Consider the following 23684-nt stretch of genomic DNA (forward strand, 5'->3'; position numbering starts at 1 on the left):
ATGGCCAGTGTTTGCCCTTTCCCTGCGCGCCGAGCGTGCAGCTCCGCAGGCTGTGTCTGCACCCTCACCAGGTTTCTGCAATTCCCCCTCTTGGCTCCGGTGCAGTTTTGTTCCTTGCTGGTTTGCTGTGGGCCCGAGGGCTCCTGCTCACCTCCTGGCTCTCATCTCCGTCTGCTCCCTCAGATGGTCCCTTCTTCTTCCCAGGCTCATCGCCTGGCACTGCCGTGGTGGCCCCGTGGCGAAGGAGGGCTGGCTCCTGAGCCCATGCTCTGTTCATTCATCCCTGTTGGCACCCCTTGGTCTCCTTCTCTCTGGAAACTTGGCAGAGCAGCCGGCAGGGACCGCATTCGCAGCCTTTGCTTCTCAGCCCTGGGGAAAGTACGTCCCACGCGAAGCATCGCTTGGTGGGTGCGATCCAGAGGGGAGGCTGTGCTGAGTGTAACCTGTGGAGGAGACAGAAAGTTGGGGAGGTTCAAAGTTTCAGCTTATCGGGGATGGAGCTAAGATCTCTTGCTGACAATCTGGTGTGGTTTTATTTGGTGAGGCTTTCAGCAATGTGCTGCTTAAAAGTTGTCCTGTAACACAAGGTGAGGGGTTACACCCCTCTCCCTGTCTCAGGGGTAAGCTAATGCCCTTCCACTCCCTCGCTACTTAATGAAAAAGCCCTGGAAATTCACCTGCCCCATTCCTGGGAATGCTGAGCAGGATCCCCAGGAGGGCAGGAGCTCACTGGTGGCCCCTCTCCTGCCCGCTGCCCATGGGGCTGGTCCCTGGGGGGTGCCCAGGGCTCCGCTGCAGGTGCCCACCCGGACCCGGTCGTGGCCGGGGGTTTTGATGGGGGTTACGTGGGTCTGGGCTGAAGCAAGCCCCAGCGACTCTGCCATGCTCTTAATCAATCTAACGCAGCTCAGCTTTCTGGTGGAAAGACCTGCAATTTATACCATGTGGTAGCAGCCCTGGATCCAAAACAAACCGGTTTCAAGCTGACTGATGCTGCCTCGGGAGGAGCTGAGCATGGATAGTGGTAAATCAGTGTAAAGGAGTCTGTATCTCAAGGGTGCTGAATTTTTAGTAAAATGGCTAGGACCCGTTTATATTGCTAAATCCGGATGATGTAGTACAGACCATAGCATGCACCACACACATACCATGGGCATCTAAGAACTGGAAGCACCTGTGCAGTTTTATGGTGAATGGGAGATGGAAATAAGAGCTGGGAGAGACAGAGGGAGATGGTGGATCTGGGCTTGTCCTGCCTGTGCAGAGGGAGGTGATAAAGCTGAAGGGACAACGTGTTTTTCTGCAGTTGTAATTTCTCACTTCTTTTCTGTGCCTTTCTTTCGATTACATCAGGCTGTCACAGGTCTACCACAGTGCTGTAAATCACCACTCCCGCGCTGGCTGTTGAAAGCGCTTTTGGTGAAAGATGTCTTACAGTCTTGGAGTCCCCTTGCAAAGTGAGGTGTGGGCTTCTGCAATGATCCCCCTGGGGTCCCGGTGGGCCTGGGGACAAGTGAAGAATTTAACTGCTTGTTCTCCCTTCCCAGTACTCTGCTCCATCCGGGAAGTGATGCTCCTTTCCTCTTACTTTCCTTGCATGGGTTTTTTTTTTTTTCTCTTCTCCTGTATGCTGTCCGCCCTGTAGCTTGCCTGGCTTCTCATTCCCATCCCTGGGATCCAGCACAGACTTTTCCTGGGTATGTGGCAGGCATCCTGTGAGAGGGACGAGGAAGGCAGGTCTGTGCCAGCTGCAGCAAGACTGCTCTGTTGGCTGGACTAGGGGAGACCTTGCGGGGAGAGAAGGATGGGTGTGCAGGATCTGCCCTTCCTCCATGATTCATGCCTTCCAGCCGGCCGGCAGCGGGGAGGGGGACCTCATTAACCAGAAAATAGAGAGGGGAAAACGTGACGTGGTGCCAGCGGGTGAATGCTGTAGGGCTCTGGCAGCCATCCCGTCCCCTCCGTGGTGCCATGGTGACTCTGTGGTTTTCCTGCCAGCAGCTGAGGCTTTGCTTCTCCACCGCTGCGGGGGTGTTGCAGTGCTGCTGGATGCATGGCACCCCTTCTGCTCGTCTTCCCATTGCCTCGTGGCTCCCATACACCCTTGGGCGGTGAGGTGCTGCTCTACACCCTGGTTTATGGTAACTTTTATATTCGGGTATTAGCTAGGATTGCAACGTGAGCCATAACCTACATGAAAAATGGTCTCCTTTATGATCTGGCAGCATGAGGAGACCCAGCATTTTCCCTGTTTTAATTTCACCTCCCTGAGCTTTTCTGCCTTACTGGTAGCATATCTTGAGGCCTTTGCAGTAGGGGTGAGTCACTGAGTAGTGAATTATAAATGATGTTTATGACCGTCTTTACATGGCAGCATGGAAATTAGATCTTGGAGATTAGGTTTGGGAGGTGTAATTAAGGTTGGTGAATTTATTGTTTTAATACTGCCTTTGATAGAATATTTAGGGTTTGGGCAAGAAAAAGCTTTCGTTTGAATCTCATTTTTCAGTGCTGATACCATACGAAATTAACCAAACCAGGTATTTTTTAATATGCAAGGTGCTGTTGTGCACCTTATGGACAATTCCTTGTGCTCCGGTTTTCCTCTGCAAGCTCAGCTTACTGATCATTTACCATCAACTGTGGTCTTGACCTTTTCAGAGAGGAAGAAGATATTTTGTTGTAGCAGACTTTGAGAAATGCCTCCCTCAGCGAGTGGTATGGGACCCCTCTGGGGCTGATCCCCCCTCCCCAAGCTGGCAGCAAACCAGCCCATGTACCTGCGAGCTTGGAGTGGCTCTGGGAGGGCCAGGAATGAGGAGGGTGGAGGTGAGACCTCTCCCTGTCTTGTGCTGCAGGCGAAAGTTCATTTGGTCCAACTATATTGTGCAACTTCACTCTCGAGTAGGTGGACAGCTTGCCCCAGGCGCTGCAGAGCCGTCTTGATGGCTGTCGGTGGGGACTGGCTGAAATGTTCAGCCTTGCAGAGTGCAACTCCCATTTGGGGTTTTTTTTTGTGTTTTTTTTTCTTTTAGGAAAAAATATTGCTGAGAAACGGAGGAAATTTTGTTTTTTAGAAAATTAAGTCGTGGGTCTTCCTCCATATCTGAGAATTTCTGCCTATAGAGCTGCAGCTGGCAGTAGGCATTGCCCCCTCTCCTGCCCTGGGGAGCACTGGGGTGTGGAAACGGCCAGCACCTCTGGTAGGAGCCCAAAATCTTGGAGTTCTAACCCAATCTCAGTGAACAGAAAGTTGCAATCCCGTATTTTTTAACTGCATGCATACATGCTGAAAATGGCTGAGGAAATGGCCACTGAAGAAGGCTTTGTGTCGGACATGCAGAGTGCCAAGCCAGCTGGGAAGCTATGCAGCTCTTCAAAATGGTGAGGTTTCTTCCTACTACGTTGGGAGGAAAGTTAGTGTTTAAATTTTAGCAAGGAAGGAATCTCAGTGCAGTATGGTAAAACGTTCTCTTGGTTTTTCAGTATTAATTTTTTTCAAAAAAAGCTTTCCCCTTGATGAGTCACTTAAAACATAAAATAATTTTAATTTTAGCCATTAGGTTTTACCGTTCAAATTGCAACATTAATTGAAATGGATACTTGTGTGCTGATCTTTCTTCTTGGCAAATCAGCATTTTCCAGTTCCCCTTGTCGCACCCTCACAACCCTCTGCCCACCTCCAGGAAATAAAAAAGTCCACCTGGAAAGTTCCCAGGGAGCTCTGAGCTTTCTGTCTGGGGGGTGACTGCTTTCCACCTGCCAACAGGTGGCTGCTTTAAGCCCCAAAACCGTGGTGGTTTTTTATCAGTCAGTGAATTTGACCAGAGGCTTGTCAGGTTTTCTGTCTTTGTATCTCTGTGGTGAGATTACACTTAGAGAGGAGCTCTAAGATTAGGGTGCTGTCAAGGTCTCGTACTCCTTAGAGGTTTAGTTATGCTGGAAAACCTTGGCATTGCTCAATCTCTGTCTATCCTGGCTGGATGCTAAAAAAGCAGGTGCAGTTCAAAGTATGTGGTTTGGGCTGAATTTTGTGTGAAATCTGCATTCTCATGTTTAAATGCACAGAAAGCAGCAGAGTTGCTGCACTCTGCCTGCTGCTGGGGCTCCTCCACGGTGCCTCTGTGTTCACTGGCTCCAGGCCCTAGCAAAGGACAAATATCCCGAATTAGGATGGCGTTCCCCTTGGAGTTGCATTGCATCTTGCTTTATGGAGTCCCAAAGGCTCCCCGCGGGGGTCCCCATACCCCACTCCAGTGCTCGGTGCTCGCTCAACCCTTCCCTGTTAAGTGCATTAAGTCCTCCGTAAGCTGCAAGGGCCGATCTCCTCCATCAGACATCACTTAACGGCAGCATTCTGGTTTTGCAATAAGCAGAGTTTCTTGGCAAACTCCGGCCCTCTGGCGAGGACTGTCTGAATCAGAAGTGCTCCGAGTCCTTCTCCTGCCGTCGTGCGGGTGGTGGCAGTGCCAGGCTCCTGCGCCCGCCCTGGTGCTTCCCCGCAGCGGCTGTGGGTGCGCGCTGTCTGCAGAGGCTTCCTGCCCTGTTTCGGGTTTTGGGCACCCCTGAACTTGGCATCTTCAAATCCCACCCTTCTATAAATGGAGGAATGCCAGGGCAGTGTGCTCCACGAGGGAGATGCGCTGCTGGAGCGGGAGGAGATGGGGTGGGGATGATGGTGGGGACGCTGGTGGGTTCACGCAGGAGCCGGGCTGGTTCCTGCTCTGCTAGATGGAGAGTTTGTCAGGTGGGAGAGGGTGGAAAGGAGCATGGTCATGCTAACGACTAAAGTGTATCTGTTTCATACAGAGACCCTGGTTTTGGCAGTTAAACCTCAGGGGGTTGCGGTGTCTCATTTTCCACCTGTGTAATTGCACTGGCTGCCATGGACCTGGTCTTGATGGACACCACCATGAACCCAAGCAGAATGAAATCCTCCCTCACATGGAAATAAATGTCTCTCCACATTGGCCTTTCTGCTGACTGTGCTTGCTTGGAAAATGTGTTTTTTTGTTTACGGAAGGAACAGCAGGGAAAATAGATGGTTAGCAAGAAGTCTGATGCAAGAGGAGGCTCATGAGGCTGGTGTTTCTGACCAGCAGCGCTCTCCTAAGTGGTAGCACTGCAGCTTTTGCAGCCCTGCCTGTAGCTCAAATGCCTCCTCCTTTGTCTCATCACGTTTGGGCCTGCCACCGATTTAAAACTTTGCATTAATTTCAGGGAAGGAATGTACACCGGTCTGCTTCTCCTCATCTGCTGGAGTGGGGAAGGTTTCTGGGAGGGGAGGGGTTGAAGAGAAATCAGATCAGGAGCTGTTTGGAGGAGAAGCTAGGGACAAGTCATCCTGAGTTTTTGGCAAATGTGTAGCTCAGAGCGGGGTGACATGTGCGTAAAGTCTCTTCATGACCGATCACTGAAGCCTTGAGTGGGGGTTGCTTCTTGGTGTGATCTGGTAGGAGTGCTTGAGCACAGCCCTCCCCCTTGCTGCTCCTCGGCTGCTCAACACATGAAATAGAGCAAATATGTTGGTATTTCTCCACCGTTGTTTCCATTTCCTCCACAAAAGCTAAATCTCATGACTTCCCAGTCTTCTGAGCATGTCTACATTGGGATGCTAGAGAGGAGGATGTGGGTGAACATGAACCATCCTTGTAGCCTTCCCTACGGCTGCTGCTGCCGTGACAGCTCCGGCAATGGTTGTGGTGGTGGTTCTGTGGTCTTTGGCACCAGGCTGGGGCAGGTGGCACAGCTCTTCCCTGCTCCCATGCCGAGGCTCCTTCCAGGGATACTTCCCCGTGGGACACAGCCCCAGCTGAGCTGGAGGGACATTCCCATGGACGGGATGGGGAAGAGGAAGCGGCACAGACAAGCGTCACCCCTGGGTATTGCTGCTTTGTTCCCAAGCACGTCTACCAGCAAGAGTCATTTCCCATGGCTGGGTCGCCATGGTGAATTATGGATGCCGTACTGGTTGTTTGGTAGTGTTAATGCTCTGCTACTGGTGCCTGCATGGAGTGCTGCAGCTTTCCGTGCTCATCCGTGCAGTCTGGGACCTGCCTACCTGGCCTGATGCCATCTAGAGGCTGCAATTATCAGAAATTAAGTGGAAAATGGATTAGTGAAGTACTGTAAAGAGAATGATGACTTCCAGGATTCAGCACCAATGAATCAAACATAAAAAGTAATATATTTTAATCACCCAAGAAGCAGACAGAGGGATGAGCAGCTCTGTGAGGAGGCTGTGTAAACGGAGACTGCTTGGTGCTCTTCTTCAAATTTGAGGTTTTCTTTTTCTCTTTTTAAACACTAAACTCTCTACTTAGCCTCTCCCAGAGATATTCTTGACAGGCTTACAAAAGGAGGGAAAGCAAGCAGTGTTTTTCAGGAGCTGTTTGGGCCGTCCAAAAATGGATGGTGATTTTGGATCCCACTATCTCAGGGTGTCTCACCTGGGTTTTGGGAAGGTGCAGCTTTGTCTGCCCTCTTGTTTCCTTCTGGGTGCCTCAGAGTGGGTACCCAGAGCTACTTGATGCTTCTGAAAACATACAGATTTCGAGTGTCTTAAAACATGATATTTTAATGCTCTTGGAAATGCGCTTTGTAGATGAGCACAGAACAGACACAGATAATGCTGCAGGAGCAGGGTCTGGCTTGACCAGAGAGGAATCTATCCGGAGACGAGGGTATTTGTCTTTGTTCTTCCATGACTCTTTTGCCTGTCTGCTGCAATTAGCACATGGTGTTTGTTGTGAGGGTGATATCAGCGACAAGAAACTCCCATTCTCTCATCACTAATGAACAAACATGATAACCTTTTAGTGATTTCTGGGGATTTAAGTTTCGAGGCTGGATGATAAAACAGAAGGCCCCTTACATTGAGGTTACTACAGGCTTTTAGGGGTTAGGCGCTTGGGGCCAAGGGCCTCCTTTGCTGGGAATCCCAGCAGCCCCGGTGAGCACGCAGTGCCCGTCGTGGTCTTGACTGCTTAAGCTGGAGCTGAGCACCACTGAGGTTTCCGCTCAGAGAATCAGTGGGTCCTTGGACTGGAAATGCCTCCTGTCCTGGGGAGTGGAAGCTTTTCACCCGGTTGGGTTTGGAGGACCATTGCACTCGGACCAAACCTAGGGATGCGAAGCTGCCGTGTCCTCCAAGCCCCTGCGTGCAAGCAGAGCCTGCCAGCTCCAAGGGTTTGGTCCCTGTGGTTTACGGGGAAGCACCTGGGGTAGCGCGAACCCAGCAGTGCCTCGGTCGTGGGGCTGCCCGGGGCTGGGGGGGTGCAGCCTGGGTGGAAGGATGTGTCCTGCCCAGCCCCGCGCCCGCTGCCCTCTCCGTGCCAGGGAGCTATTCACAGGCACCAACGTCTCCCTCTGTCTAATGCTTCCTGTGATTTCACAGGAAATTTCTCTTGCGGTGGCAGTTGCTGCCAATTTGTGTAGCCCTTTTTTCTCTAACCTCAGTGAATTCTTTTTTGTCTATTGCTGAGTGATGCTTAAAGTTTTCCATCAGGTTTTCACAATCCAGCCTCAGTGATGCCATTTCCTAGGGCTGAGGAGGTCAGGATTGCCTCTGCCTCATAATGTGTAAAATGCACTTGAACTGATCCCCTGCACCAGAAGAGCCGGGACTGGGGAGAAACTGCAGTCATCAAGAAACCACTCAGTGGTGCTGCCTTTCAGCTCCCTTTGCTGTCTTGGAACACCCAATTTACTTTGGCCATTGAACGGGCATTATGTGGTGCAGCACCAGTGGAGTCCTTCCCCACGCTTGACCTCCTGAGCTCGGCGTCACCGTGCTTGGGATCTGAGCTTGCTCTGCGTTGGTCCTTCTGTCTTCTGGGCTGTTGTGTTTTCACCCCGTTTCTTCACGATAGTCCAGGGGGATGCAGGGAAGGTGCCTCTTGTGGGATTGCAAAGAGACTAAACATCAGTAGCCTGCGAGCCGCTGCCAGATGCTGTTCTCTTTCCCAGACTATCTGCTTGGCAGATGTTCCCCAAACCAGCTGGCTGCAGGGCACAGGGGTGATTTGATCTGCAGGAGCACATTTGCAAAGTCTCTGGTTCTCGGCACGCAGCCGTGTCCCTCATCACGTCCCCATGGGGCCAGGGTGCTGCCGTAACGGCAGGCGATTGCTGGACCTGCGTCCCTTTCCCACTGCGTTTGGGGATCAGTGGGACGCTGTTCCCTGGTGGATGAAATTTGGAGGAGGGCTCTTTGTCCCGTAAGAGACCTGACTAATGCAATGCCCTGCTGAGCGCGTGGAGGTCAGGGCGAGCGGTGCATGTGAATGTCCCCATCTGGAGTTCGACACCACGGGGACAGTGGGGCACACAGTGTGCCTGGCTGCCCGTGGCATTCCCCCTCTTGTGAGGGATGGGGCCGACTGGGAATTTGAGAGTGTGGGATGAGAGCAGGCTTGGCTCAGACCCATCTTTCCCCCATGGCAAGCTGCTGCCTTCTCTCAGCAGGAAGGCTGTTGCTCTCACAAAGAGTCTCCTGTGATTCTGCCACCGTGCACTCAGCCGGAGTCTGAAGCCTTTTGTTGAACTGTCTTCTTTTTTTTTTTTCTTTTTTTTTTTTCCCCCCTCGGGTAGTTTCAGAAGCTGACTTCTCTGCTCCGGATAACGGACATGTCTGGTGGAGGCATGGATTAGGTCAGCTCACTTGCTAGACCAAGAAGGAGGAATGTGGTTTTACGCCGAACCTCTGTCACGCAGGCAAAGCAAATCCTGTCAATAGGAGAAGGGGGGAACTTCCCTCGCCCCGTGCCTGCGATTACAGCTCATGGCCTGGCTCCGACATCGGCTCCTGGTGTTGTGCAAGAGTGGAAGAGTTTGCTCTCCTCGCCTGGGTATTTCATCACCCCCCCGCCCGTGCTGGTATATCTTGCTGTTCAGCGACGTGAACTACCATCCCCTCCATAAGTTGGCAAAGACTTGCTTTCTCTTCTGCAGCCCTCATACGTGCCACGCAAACCCTAACACTCAGTAATGGAGAGCCTGGGCTTTAGAGCAGCTTGACAAAAGCAAATCCCGCAGTACGCCGCTGCAGAGGACTTGCTGCAAGAGTAATCCTGTGCCCTTCTGGTTCATCATTACCGGGGGAATGCAGGACCTCTCTGTGTTTACCATTTCACCCTGACATTTTCCTTTCTGCCAGATCAAATTTAAATGAAAAAGAATATTTTTTTCTCACCTTTATATTTTAGAGGGGAAAACTTTTCTACCTCATTGTGGAGAGCAGAGGAGAAGCAGCAAAATGATGACACACCTTATTACCTACTGGCATTTGGCTTGAGGGTTTGGTTGGGGGTTTTTTTGCAGAGACTTCTCAGCGTTTGATTCTGGCTGGGAAGCAATACGGCCCGCTTGCAGGCTGTTAGGCCTGGAGCCCTGCTTCTCCAGCAGATGTATCCCTGTGGGGTTACGCTGTCTGCATGGTCTATCCCTCTGGCATTACACCACGAGCTCTTATTTGGGCAAAGCCCTTCCTGAATGCTCTGCTTCCCGCAAATACTGCTGAGCACGTACATTCCCCTCTCCCTAGGATCCCCTGCAGCCCGCAGCACTCTGATTCAATTAGGATATTATCTTCTGAGTTTCCTGTTAATGAAGAAGCTGTCTGCCAATGTGTTAGCTGTTGATACAAAGCTGCTTTTGAAAGGCTCCCTCTCTGCGGGTGGCCCTGCCGACGTTATCGCCTGCCCTGTTAATGGGCAGCTCGGCCATGGGGACAGTGTGTTCCCACGGCGTGCATAGGCCTTCAGCCATGAAAGACTCGCTGCCCAGACATTTCTGGGTTAATAAGAAAAACGGCTAATTGATAAGATAAATTGGTGGTGGAGATAAATGTGCTGTATCCTGACGTGCTGTTGCGGGGAGCCTGGCTGCGGGTCGGATACGCTGCTGGGGCATCCGTGCCCCAGTGCTGGCTTAGAGAGCCAGGGCTGGCAGTGATGTGATCACCCTCCCTGCTGCAAAGGAATCGGTGAAAAGCGTGATACAAGTTTCCTTCATAATAAAAGCACACCAAAGTTCTGTAAACTGCATCCACTCCAATTTTTTTTTATTTTTTTTTTTAGGATTCTGTCACAAATACTTAAAAATAACCTTGGAAGGGGAGAAACAATAGACTTATTGTTTCTTTTTTTCTTCATTTTTCTTCCTGACCTGGCTGAGTGCATTGCTGAGAGCGAGACTTGGCTTCTCTGCACTCTCCCGTGCTCGGCAGGGAAAGCTGTGCTCCAAAGGGCTGCGTGCCTTTCTGCCTCTTGCCTGCCCCGTCTCCCCCTCTCCCCGGGATCTTGGATGGCCGGGCAAGTCCTCCCTTCTGGGAATGTGATGCGAGCAGTTTTGTTTGGAGCTTGGATGGAAACCCTTGCCGCTGAGATGATTTGTGGGAGTCTCCCTGTGCCAACCGCCTCCCTTCCACAATTCCTTGCCTGCTGGGGAGCGCGTTTCCCTGCCATGACCAGGGAGAAGAGTGCTCTCCTAGGATATCTGCCCTGCCCTGCCTTGTCGCTGGTGTGCCTCGGTTTCTGCAGACCGTCTTCTGATGCCTGCCTGTGTGTCCCTCCCGCAGGGCTTGTGGGGTTGCTGCACTTTTACCTTTTTTCCCATCCCTTTTCCAGAGCTGTGCCTCATCTCCTTGGCTTTCCTGGGCAAGAGCAGCGTAACAACTTGTGTTGTAGTCCCTGTCCTGCAAAATCAGCAGGAGCAAGATGAGCCAGAAAGGATACAGGGAGCCTCAAAACCTAGAGACCTGCCAGCTGCCTTCCTCCAGGTCTGATGGCATCCCTCAGGTCTGGAGCCGACCTCTTCCCATCGCTGTTTCATGCTCTTTTTGTGTGTGTGGTGCTACGGAAGAGCCATCAGCCCGTGACCCGTGGACTGGATTTCTGCAGATGTGTGCTCTCGTATCTTGCTAATGCAAACTGCCTGCCGTGGTTACAGCCGGCGCTGGGGTTGTTTTCTTTGGAGTCGGTTTTTTAGCTGTTCTTCAACCACAGGCTTATGCCTAGTAAAACTGATGAACTAGTATTTGCTGCTGCCTTCTCCGGAGCTGCGTGATGTGGCAGCCAGGCTGGGTGGGATCCATGAGACCAACCTCTCTGCCTTGCTCCTTCCCCACCTTCTCTTCTTTCTGTGCCTGCCGGAGGGTGCTCCAGGCACCTTGCAACCTCTTTTCCTTCCTCCAGCAAGAGGAGAGATAGCAGCTTGTGTGTGCACAGGCATAACGGTACCAACCCATGGCAGGCGGTGCAGGGTCTGGTCCGGCTGGGGTGTTGCTGGTGACTCTGGGCTGGGCTGGAGCGGAGCAGGGCGGCTGCAGCGAGAGGGTCCCCCCCGCCGTCTCCTGCTCGCTGAGCAGCCGCTGCGAGAGGCACTTTCGGTCAAGCAAAAGGAAACGGAGAACTTCTGGGCTGAAGTTCTGGCCGGGTTTGGTGGGATCACATGGTTGGGAGCAGATTTGGCCAGAGTCACAGCTCAGGCACGTGCATATGGGAGAAAACACAGCTTGCACCGTTTGTGCCTTGGAGGCTCATAGTGCTCCCGGGAGCGAGAGATCCTCAGCTCGCATTCAAAACTGAGAGGAGGGGAAAGCTTCCAGTGATTCAAGTATTGCGTTGCTTAACAGCAATCAGATGTGTGGCGTTTGCAACTTGTTTTGCTCACCCTTCGCCAGTCACAAGCTTTCCCGAGCTCTTACCCACAGGAAGAGCAGGGCCAGAGGCACCTCTCCGCCGTAGCGCAATATGGGCTTTTTACAGGGTAACAGGAGTGTGGTGTCATCCTTTATTTTTGTGGACTGAGGGAAGAGCAGGAGGCCGTTGTGTGCCCAGGGAGGTTGGGGAAGCGGTGCTGCCCTGGGAGCCTGCAGTGCCTCGGGGAGGCGAGTCCTCCCTCGGCCACGCTCAGGCTCGCTTTGCGGCTGCTGGTAACGTCACCGCAGTCCCTGGTTATTGCTGACTCTGGACTAATTTTCTTTGTTACGAACTCTTTCAAATTTGTTTTGAGAAGGAGCTGTAAACACGGTCCCTTTATGTTTAGTATCATCCTTGTTTTGAGTTGTCTTGTTTTCATTCTGAAGAGAATATTTGAGAGCTGCTTTTGGTTTTCCTGTTGTCTTTGGGAGTGCTGGGGGAGTTTTTTATTTCTTCTCAAAATGTAGGAAAAAGGCCTCCTTCCTTCTGCCCCCTCTCCACCAAACCTCAAGAATTTTATCCCGGTGCATTGGAGATCCAAGAAAAAAAAAAAAAAAAAAAGCAAGTGTTGCATGAGCAGGGGTTCGCAGGGCTATATTGACAAAAAGGGCTTCGCTTTGGCATTACAGCACTTTAAATGAGTGTGTGCAGTAGAGGAGGCCACAGCCCTTAGCTAGAAGAGACCTCCTGTAAAAAGCCTGTGGAAAAATAGGTGCCAAAGAACAAGAGCCATGAAAACCAGGGAGATGGGTGGGACGCCCCCCCGGGGGGGTGTCTGGACCCTGGCGTTTGGCCCTGCACGGACTCCCCGTGGTGAAGGGGCTCCCGTGGCAGAGCAGCACACATGGGAGCACGGCGTGTGTGTGTGTGTCTGGCTGCTCGGTGGTGCCCGTCCTCCTGCCAGGCTGGGCGAGGGCTGTCTGCAGATGCCTCTCGTGGGATGAATGGCTCGGGCTCTCCGGTTGCTTAGTTTCCTCTTTGCAGGAAATACTTTAAATATTCATTAGGCCAGAAGAGAGTGGCTGTTTAGACTTTGTAGGTGCTCGGGACACTTCCTGGGCAGGTTGTCTCCAGCGCTTGCTTAATTATTTATGCAGAGCTCCGATAGGAGAGGGCAAGACCCATTTCACATACCCTGGGGACTAACGAGCTCTTCAATGACAGCGCTCAGATCCCTGCCCCAGAAAAAACAAGGGAAGGTTTGCATCTCCCTCCCTTGCTTTCCAAAGGAGGGATTATCTGAGTGGTTGGATAGATGGCTGGGCATGCTCTTTTTCCTCCTCCGCTCTGTGTAAAGTGCAAAGCCCAATCCAAATGGTGTTTTCCAGCAAGACCGAGTAAAGCAAATGCGGAGGACGTGGATCCTGCCAGGGCATCGGTATTAAGCACCATAGCAGCTGCAAGGAAGTTGTGCGCGTGTGCCGACGCACCAGTGCAGCCACGCAGCCAGAGCAGGAACTGGTTATCACCTCTCTTTGCTGACTAAACGTACTAAGTGCAGTTGCATCAGTTAGGAAATTATTTGTTTAATGCTGAAGATCCCATAAAACATCATCCCTCAAAGCTTGTGTAGCACAAAGCATTCCCCAAACTTGACGTATAACTTTATGGCCCTTTGCAGGCAAACATGAGTTGGTGCTGTGAGTCCAAGTCAGCTGTAGTCCAGGAACTGTGTCAGTGCTGTGCTATGCTTGAGCTAATAAGCTTAAAATATGCCTTTTTTGAGGAGCTTCTGAGGTTTAGTGACCGAGGTCCATCAGGATGAAACTTACTAGTTGCAGAAATGCAGGTTACATAAATCACCTGTGCTGACCAGAATGAGAGTGATGAGCAATATCGGTGGTGAGAAATGTCTTGAAAATAACAGTGGAGATGACGCTAAGGTCTTGTGCTTCTGGCACTGCTCTGGAGGTGCTTCCCTTGGTGCTGCGGGTTGCTGTACCCTGGCTGATGGGTTGCGGTACCCTGGCTGATGGTGCTGTGTACGATGTCTCAGGACGCTGCTGGTTAGGAGAACGGGCTTTGCCTCCTCCTGGGGAGAGTGACCTTGTGTCGTGCAAGTTAATCACTGGCTTTAATCACCTCTCTTGCATGTCCTTTTCTAGATGCAAATGCTGGACAAGTTTCCGATGGAAGGAGGGCAGAAGGACCCCAAGCAAAGGATCATCCCCTTTCTGCCAGGTAGGCGAGTGGGCTCCAGCAAAAACCATGCTGGTTTTGGCAGGGCGGGAGCTTTTTCCCAGTCTGTGTGTGAGCGTACACGTGCTTTAGCTCTTATCTACTGAGTCATCTGAGCAATAGCAAGTTCTTGGCCAGCACCGTGTCCATTAAAACATCTGTATTTGTTAGCAACGTGCCCAGCGAGTGTTAAACCCCTCAGTCATTCTCTCTCCCTCCAGAAGTCGTTAGTGGAGGACTTCAGCTAAGCAACCCCTCTTGCACAGCTTCTGCCTGGAGCAACCCCCACCGCAGCCTGCTTGTTTTCGGAAGGGGCCTGGCCAACATGGCACAAGGCTGGGGATGGTGTGAGGCTCCCCAGGAACTGCTCATACGCTGTTTTTCCTGCCCTGTGTAACTCAAAGGGCCATCCAGAGAGAAGGAAATAACAGTTGTATTCCGCACGTTAAATCAAGCTGATTGACAGCCTTGGCTTCCTCCCGTGGTCTTTGGGACCGGTTGCTCAAAGACAGGATTTCTGTGGCATGATGTGTGCCCTGCCAGCCCAACATGCAGCTGAGCGTTTGTGTGCCTGAGGAACAGATGCAATGGTCCGTTGCAGACTTTGTGGTACGGGGGATTGCTTGTGGCTGCCCTTTGGTGCTGCTGCTACGGGGCAAAAGAGAACCCTAATACGCCTTGCAAAAATAACCAGCCTGAAGGGGCCCTGGGAGGCTTTCATGCACCCATAGCTAATGGCTTTGACCACAGAGTTGTCTTTACTCCCACCCCCAAGTAGCTAATGGGTATATTTAGAAATGTCATGGTACCATAATCGCTTCCAGTGACTGTCAGGTCCATTTAGTGCAGCCCTTTGTGCTGTGCTTTGCCTCCTGGCTTTTCTAGAAACATAAAGGCATTTAGTGGGCTTCATTTTTCTCTGACTGGCGTGAAGAAAATCATTTACGCCCCTTTCTGATCAAGAGAATCTTGTCTGGGTTTCCCATAGCGGGATTTCTGATTCTGGCTTGTCCTTGCATTGTAACATCAGCAAACAAAGCACACCTGACATTAATACAGTAGAAAAGCCCTTGCTGTACATGTACTCCTGCCAGCAAGGAGTGGGGAGGAAAAATGGAAGCCAAATTGGCCAAGGGCATAACTTGGAAAAATTGGATGTACAGTTTGGCCGTGCTGCACTCACAGAAAATTCCCACCAAAATTCTGCTATTTTTGGAAGGCAGCGATCAGGCTTGGGAAGCGTGGTTGGAGCACTGCTTCTCACAGCACACTCATCAATATTTGTTTCTTCTTCTTGGTGTTGAAATAGTTTCCCTTTGCTAACAGGCATGTCACTGGGATTTCCATTGGAGGAAAAAGGGGGTTGAAGTTGCTGGAAAATAAAGCCCGGCTGTTGTGTAAGAAAGCAGTTTTGGGGAGTTAGGATGACCGTCCTCTAGAGGGGCTTGTGCATTGGTCTGTGTCCTCTGCACAGATATTTTCCCTTTTGCTCCGGTCCCCTTTTTGCAACAGGATTAAATAATACTGTTTTCAGAAGTAGTCACACATTGACTTGGAAAACCGCTAGTCCATGCTTCTCCCAGAAATTTTTCTTTACGTTTCGTTTCTGCAGTGGCTTGCGACAGCTAAGAAGAGAGAGCCTATTGCCTAACAGCTGGTACCTGCAGCTTTACCACTTGTACTTTCAGATGCCAGCACAGGGCAAGGGGTGGTCTGGTGAGAAGATCCCAGCACGGGATGGCGTTCTCCCTCCGAGCAGGAGGTAGCCACTGGAAAGAGATAATCTTGCATCTACCTGTCCTCATGGCGCAGCTTCAGAAGCTCTCTTGCTTCAGGGAAGTTGTGTTATTAAGAAGTGGGAATCATATTGCCTTTGCCCTCCTGCCTTTGCTGTGCATCATGGAGTGGTCGGGAGCTGGTGGCTTTCTCCGGAGCAGGACGGTGAGCTGTACCTCCCTAGGGAGATGGCTTGCAAGCTGTGTCTGCTTCTGAAAGAGGACTTCACTGGGGGTAAGGGAAGGCTCTTTTAGTAGTGGCTGGGTGTGCTAGAGGATGTGCAAAGCAGTATGGAGCAGTTCTTGGTCTTCCCAGTATGGGAATGGCAATGGGGTTTGTTACTTGCAGCTGAACCCAAACTTCGTCTCTCTCTGCCTAGGGGTGCCATCCAGGTGAGCTCAGTGCAAACAGCCTGGGTCTCTTTCTCTGCAAAATGTGGTGCTCTCAAAATGCTTAGACTTGCTAGGGTTTTCATTATGTTCAGCTTCTATGAGTACTGTAGTTTGCTCCCAATCCCATTTTGAGCAACATTTTTAGCATCTGAATTTCATTACCGGTGGAGATTTGGCTCCAGTGGTTTACTGACAGTACGCTGCTTTCTGGGAAGTCCGTTGTAGAGTAACATTAGACATTGCGGCCACTGCAGTTCTCAAAAATGTCTCCTGTGACCCTGTGCCTCCTGCAGCTCTGGCTTTCTTAGCAAACCCCCAAGCGTCCCAAACTCAGAGTCACCACCATGACCTGAGAAGGTGCCATCTGGGTTCGTCTGTCAGGGTGGTTTCCTGGAATGGGAAGAGAGTTCCATGATTACTCTGTCGTTATAATATCCAGCCCATGGGAACTCTGTTTGCTTTGTGCTGCTTCGTTTTGTTAATGTTTGCTTTGAGGATTGGACTTATTGGAAATTTCTAGAGACTTTGGGTCTTTTGAAGTAGGTCTCTGACGGTATCAGAAAATGCTCTCGTAAGTGCAAGTCCTTCAGCCCGCTCAGCTCTTCTGAGGTGGAGTCATAAAGCTGGGTCCTCTGAAGCGGAGCAGAGCAATTGCACTTGAGGTTTGGGGCCAGGGGTTGTCCCTTCCTGGGTGTTGGCACCACGCTCATCCCGTAGCCCAGCTTGGTGGGGTCTGGTTTGCCCTGGCAGGATATTGCAGTGCTCCTGCACCGTGCCTGGAAAGCCTCTGCCACCATATAGGGGAATTTGAAGTGGACTCTTGGCTACTTTTGCTGGCTTCGAGCCACCGGCACGGCCTGCTTAGCTTCACGTGGTGCTGCGGATGGCCCCTCGCAACAGCTCGGGTGGCACCCAGCCCATGCATGGCATCGACTGTGGTCCCTGGAGCGGAGTCAGGAGCAGTTGGCGAGAGAGAAGAGACCTGTCACTGCCCTGCCTGGGGGACGTCGTGCTGGGCAGCTCCGTCCTCGACTGCGGGAGTCCACACTAAGGGTTACACGCGTGTTGGCTGGGAGATGGTGGTATGGAGACCCCAGGAAAGAATGAACTAAGAAAACAAATGAGCTCAGTTGGGCCCGCTGTGTAAGGGCTGTGCCAGATCTTTCAGGAAACAGCTTTTATAAGGAGAGTGGAGCCTTCCAAACTTCGTACAGCCCGAGTGGCCTGGAGCAGATCCTGGCCAGTCTGCTTCACTGGAAACGTGAGCCTCAGCAAGGAGGGGTTGCCTGAGGCTGAGCTAACTTTGGCTGTAAAATTGCTTTTTAGGAAGCTTTAGCTACAGACAATAGCAAACTCCCAAGAAGGGAGGAGGAGAAAGGGAGTTCGGTGAGATCATTTTAAAAAGCAGAGTTATGCCTCCTTTCTACTCCCTTCCCAGCCTGCTAACCTGCTTGGTATGTGCATCAGTGCTACCCACAAACTTTGGGGCTTTTCTTCCAGAACAACTGTGGGGATGCTAATAGCTCCCCACAAAGGCCCCATGAAGGAGGTGGAGGACAAGTTATCCATTTTCCAGCTACAGTACCTGACTTGCCCAGTCCCATTGCATCTTCATCAGAGCTGGAGGTGGGGCAAGGGCCCTAACTACTATTTTCTGCTCTAGCAAGATGGGCATCTCTGCTGTAGCACTGTTGAGCAGATGGTCCCAGGCTAGCTTGCAGCCCGTAATCAGTACAGTTGTGTTTTCTGCAGGGCTTCAGCTAACCTTGCTAATGTGCAGACAGTTTTACCCCAGGCAGAGCGCTGTGCTGGAGCAGTTGCTCTGCTTCTGACCTTTGAGCTATCTTTAAACAAACTACCTTATGTTTTTCTCCATTATATGGCACTGTAGGCCATAGAAGCAATGGCCTTGGGCACATCTTGCTTCTACTCCAGCAGGATCCCAAACCATGAGAGTGTAAGGGGCTGTCTTGATAGGGGTACTGTTTAATTCAGCTTCATTTCACAGATGTCTGGGACTCCATACTTATGCTATACCCAGGACAGCCCCAGGGGCACATTGCTTGTCCCCCTCCTTTTTGCCAAGATATGAGCACAGTGCAGGACTTTGCCAAACAGATGCTAAGTGCCGGGCTCCTGGAAACCCCATCTCCCACGCCTGCTTCCCCATCCTAGGAATATCCCACGTAGCTGGCTGCTCCATGGGCTGGGACTAATTACGTGTGCATTTGGGGCTGCCTTTTTTTGAAGTGAGTTTGGAACCCGTGCCAGGGAAAATCTGGATGTGATTTGAAAGGTGCAGAGAAGTGAATTCTTTCCGAGGCAGTGGGGTGGGGGGGAGAGTGGGGGGAGGTCTTCAGGGTAAAGCAAGAGGCACAGACCGTTTTCCACTCTTGGAATATCTGGCTTGGTTCGCAGCTGTGATCGGCAGGGTGATGTGTTTCGGGTTCTCTACCCCTCCAGCTTGCTGGAGATGCAGTAACAGCCTCTGGCTCAAGAGGAGTCTCAACCGTTTTGCTGGTTGAAATGCCTCTGCCTTGTTTTTTTCACCTCCTTACTCCCCAGCGTAACTTCAGCTTTGCCTGGAGAATTCCCACAGGAGGAAATAATTTGCAGAGCCCTGTCGCCCTACGTGTTTGTTTAGAGAGATTAACCCCTCTTGTGGCCTGCCTGCTCTATCTCAAGCTGCTGGAGACCCAAATTCCTTATCAGCCCTTTCCCCAAGCTCTCCTCTGACATTTCGCAGTCCTCGATGAACGGCTGAGGCAGCAGGGGCCACGCTGCATCCATCACTTTGCAGCCCCCCCATCCTGAGCTGCTGCGGCACCCTTTGTCGATCAAAGCGAAGCAGCTTTAATTAGCCCCAAACGGGGATTCTGCCAGTCCTGGGAGAGCAGAAGCTTTCTGGCACCAGAGGAGTTTTCATGGGCAGACAGAGTATCTTCAGTGGAGCTTCTTCTTCTTGGGGGACGGAGTTCATGCCCCCCAGGGATGACCTGCAGCGGGTGGTGGGCACCAGCCTCCTTCTCCTGCCCAGTTGGGTAGGAGGAGGCACACCAGTGCTACTTCTGCTGTTGAAACCCTGACCCCAGTGATGTGCAGCTTAAATGCAGAAGGACAACCTCTGCTCTAGCAGTTGGATAGGAAGTAAAAGCCAGCAGATTGTCCCTGTGTCCCTGCCAGACTGTATCAGCGAAAGGACAGTCACAGTGGGATTTTGTGGGGGAAAGGAGTGCGGGAATTGTGGCAAAGGAAGTTTTTAAGGAGGGATTTGAAGGAAACCATGCCATGGCATGGCAGTGATTACAGGAAAACTCCTTAGGGTGAGGCACAGCATGGGACAGTTGGGACAACAGCTCTTGTGGGACAGTGCTGGCTGGCCTGAGGTTAACAGGGACGCACTGGATGGATTTGCTGCCTATTCGTCGTGTTGGATGAACTCCTGCTGATGCGTGGTGGGAAGAAAGGAGGAGTCCAGCTGCACTGGTGGGACATAGAGCTTTGTAACTGGGGAGCTTCATATCCTGGGAGGTTGTGAGGTCTGTCCACTGGCTGATGGAGTCTCAAAACAGCATCAAGGTGCTCTGCTGTAGTTTTCCAGGTTTCCCTCCCAGCAGGGTGAAGAACACCGCCAGCTCCCTGCCATCAGCCCAGAGCTCAGGGCAATGAAAGAGAGGAGGCAGAAGCACTGGTACAATCTGAGAGCCCCAGCTGAGCAGAACATGCCAGGCAGGTCAAAAAGGGAGGGAGGGAAGGGGTTGGACAGGGGAAGGGAAAAGCAGGCATGAGTGCCCATAGCTGTCTTTCCAGGCTGCTTGCAAGGTCTCCCCGGCTCTGCCCCTCTTCTGCCCAGCTGGGAAGACAGGACGCTTGCTGCCAACTCAGAAGTCCTTTGGATGTCGTCAGATGCTGGCTTTATTGTAGGCTGAGATCTTTTTGTTAGGTTTCCCCCCTTCCCAGTCCCCCTCTGAGAAACAGCTGGTGCCCCCAGTGCTGAAGTGTCTGTACTGGTATTTGCTTGGCTGTAAAAACAAACCAGGGTTAACACGGGGATAAAACGAGTAAACAAATGTTCTAGTCGGCAAGGGGAGCTGGAGACGTGGCTTCTGCTGCTTTGTTGCTCTTGAATTCATCTTTTCTTTGGGTAGGTAAAAGCCTCAATTGCCTGGAAGCAGTCTCTGAAGAGCACAGCTGGCTTTGGCCGCAGCCCAGGCGTCAGCTCAGCGCCGTGTACGGCACGGGAAGGGCACAGTGCTGCTTCTTCCCAGGGCTGGGGGGGTCTGGGGAAGAGCAGCAGGGTGAGAATTAGCATCTCTTGCCCTTGGGATTTCCTCCCTGTGGTGAATCTTCTGCTGAGGGCTGCAGCTTGTGTCCTGCCCCTTTCCCGGGGTGTTCATGGTGACAGGGGATGGCTGGGGTCTTCTCCTGGACAGCACTGCAACAAAGGTCCTCCACCTGCCCCAGCTGCTTTCATGTTGTGTATAAAACAGCCGGTGATTTCTGGAAAGCGCTGCATAAAAAGCTGGATATTTGTATTATTTTTGGGTGGTGAAATTCAGTTTTGACTCTGATGTCCTGTTGATGTAGATATTTGTGGCGGCTTACTTTTTTTTAAATTAAACTAATCCTTGCTACTCCAAGGCAACCTTACAATAATAATCTGTTCTGCATTGCTTAATTCCCCCCAACAGCTGCAACCAGCCAATGAGTGTATGAAACGTGATATCGGGTATAGTCGGAGAGAGGTAGACGGGGAACATCCACCCACTTTTGCAATGAAGATCAGTGCAGAGAGACTTCATTTACATTGATGTTTAAGGAGTTGCACATATTTCAGCTCTCTCCCTTTTGGTTTTATTCCCTCTGTCTCTAAAGGATGGGTCCTGTTGGTCAGATTTCTCCAGTCAAGATGCTGATGGAGAATAATAATACTGCCAGGTTACCCTTATTAAGCAGATGTGTGCAAAATGCCTAACTTCTGCTGGGAAAGGGGCGTAACAAATGTATAGCAAGCAAAGCACATGCAATGCTTTGGTGCATCTACAGTTATATTAATGTAATGTATAATAAATATATTCACTGGAGTAAAGTGTTGTATATTCTACTGAAGAAAGAACACTTTCTAAATTGTAACTTGTACACAGTGCGTCTTCAGAGCCGTTGTCCTCCTCAGAGGCACCACTTTTTCCCTGTAGATATTACCAGGTTTTCAAGATCCAGGAAAAGCAAGCAGCGTGTCCTGGAGTCCGGGTACTTCTTGCATAGGAGGACGTGCCAGGGCAGCTGTTCTGTAGTAGTGCCTTATCTCTGTCGTCTTTTTCCAAAATCAACTTACTTGACACATTCCCAGGTGATAAATGTTCAGTCCACTCACAGCTTTGTGTGTGTAAAGGACAGTGTATTTTACCGCACTTCCTTGTGCAGTGACTTCTTGTGCTAGCAGGCAGGGAGGCTCATTGCTCTGATTGCTCATGCATAACATGATGTATGTAAATAAGAAAAATCTAATCATTTCTGAGTGCTTGAGTTGTGGCAAGAGTGAGAAGCTGGTGAGACGGAGCCTGCAGCAGCACGGACCTTACCAGCTGATGGAAAACCCCACTAATCAGCGAGATGTGCAGAATTGCCTTCCTTCACATGTCTTCCCCTTGGTATTCCTCATGCTGACCTTGAGGCTGAGGGCAGGAGCACTGCTATGAGGCTGTTAGGAGTAAAGTAGAGCTGGTAGTTATTTTTCTCTTATTGGAGCAAATTTCGCTGAGTTTGCAAGCATCCAGGAGTCCAAACTGCATCAAGGCTGTCCTTGCTCTTGCTAGATACCATGAAGGCAGCTGCGATGGCTCCCCCTTCGCTGTCGCTCTGCATCTCTCATGCTGCAGATTTACTGAGTGAGCAGTTCAGCCAACTGGGAAACGTCACCATGGAAAATCAAATCCCAGAGACCTTCCCCTCTTTTCTCCTGGCATCTTTCTGTGCAGATGTTTCTCCTCACTGTTCTCCATGGCTTGCCTTTGCCTGGACCTAGGTTATACTGGGCCAAAGCTGGACCGTCGACCAAGCCCTTCTCTGCACAGTAGCTGTGTGTCAGGCTGCTTTTTGGAAGAGGCCAGGATAGCAATTATGCAACAGTCATCAGACTTGACTTCCCTCTTGCTTTGGCCATCTGCCCATTTTTTTGCCATGTGTTTCCTTTAGGATCTAGAGGAGCTAATTCTGAGCTGTCTCCTCCCCTTCAGAATGAAGGAGTAGCTGCTGTGGGCAGGAGGAAGAGAGTCCACGTGGACAATTAGCAGGGCAGTAACCCAGTACCAGGCTGAGAGTCCTTACGAGCTCCTGGAGGCAGCCAAGAAAGTGTAAAGCAGACGGTGCTTAGAACGAGGTGTGGGTGATGGGCACCATTGCCTTTGCTGTGTCCCCTGGAGCTACAGCAATGAGGGGTGCAGATATAAGATGAATAATGATGTCATGCATTTCTTTTGCATTATATGGTCTTTGGCCATGTGAAAAGCTCTAGTGGACAGCACTGTTTTTCCCATTTTGCAGATACGGTCTAAGGAAAACATGCCCAGGAAAATGTTGCATCTCATTGACCCAGCAAGTTGCCCATCTTTCCCTTCCAGGAGGGAATTAGTTTCCTGCGCTCTCTTGCTTTTCAAGGCAAGGATTTATATAGCTGTATTTGGCATTGCTGAAGGGTCTGCAATTATGCTAATTAGGCATTTTGATTAAAAAACAGCTTTTTGTTAGAAAGTAAACTTCCATGTTGAAAAATACTAGATATACAGCAAATCAAGAGAGGAGCTGGATTTCCTGCTGGTTCATATGCTTTGTGCCTGGTCTAATTTAAGATCACTTCAGTTGTTGTGATGTATTTATTCCCCAAAACTATATTTTTATTATTATTATTCACTAGCATCTGTTTGTCAAACATTTAAATATTCCCACACCCAGAGCTTATTATTTTAGACATTTATAATGTACCCACCCATCAGTGATTTCATTTTGGCAGACATAAAACCAAAACAGCTATTCCTTACAATTGCCAACAAAACTATTGTGATCCATTCATCTTTTTAAAAATCATCATTCAAATAGAAACCTATGCAGCAAATACACCATGATTGCTGATAAGAAGGGAAAACTGTTGATCATTTGCTTGTCTGATGGAAAATAATTGCTATAGGCAAGGAAAGGAATCCGACCTGGTTGTTGCTCTCAGTCTTTCCAGACAACTTTTGTGTTCCCAGGCTATTCACCCTCAAAATCTAAAAGACAGATGAATAGAGGGGTATTTTTTTTTTTTTCACTGTATCATAAAGACTGCCAGACTTGGCTCTGGCAGGCTGCGAGAAGGAATGCATTTCAGAGCAAAGCATTTCCCACCATGAATATCTCAGGCCCTTGCTGTCAGCAGGACATAAATGAGAAGCAATCTTTCTGGTATGAGCGGGTCTGACCCTATGCATTTCACTGGAGGGCAAGTATAGAGCTAGTACTGAGTATGATTGCTGTGTGCTCCCTTGGACAGTCTCGTTTCAAAGGCATTCTGCATTAACTGAGCCTAGCAGGAGATTTGGCTCCTCCATAAAGTTCTGATTCATGCTCCTTGCAAGCTGAAGTTGTGTTGACTTAGTTC

At 50.7% G+C, this 23684-nt stretch overlaps 1 protein-coding gene across 4 annotated transcripts in view; it reads left to right on the forward strand.

Annotated features, from left to right (window-relative positions):
* SH3PXD2B (SH3 and PX domains 2B) overlaps positions 1–23684 on the forward strand; it is a 79938-nt gene that overhangs the window by 20307 nt on the left and 35947 nt on the right. For all 4 annotated transcript variants that reach the window (XM_049829966.1, XM_049829969.1, XM_049829968.1 and 1 more), the window contains exon 3: positions 13808–13883. In XM_049829966.1, the coding sequence (XP_049685923.1) occupies positions 13808–13883 (76 nt within the window). The remainder of the gene's footprint in view (positions 1–13807; positions 13884–23684) is intronic.

This window comes from Accipiter gentilis, chromosome 26 (assembly GCF_929443795.1).
Source record: "Accipiter gentilis chromosome 26, bAccGen1.1, whole genome shotgun sequence".
In the NCBI taxonomy this organism is placed as follows: Eukaryota; Metazoa; Chordata; class Aves; order Accipitriformes; family Accipitridae; genus Astur; species Astur gentilis.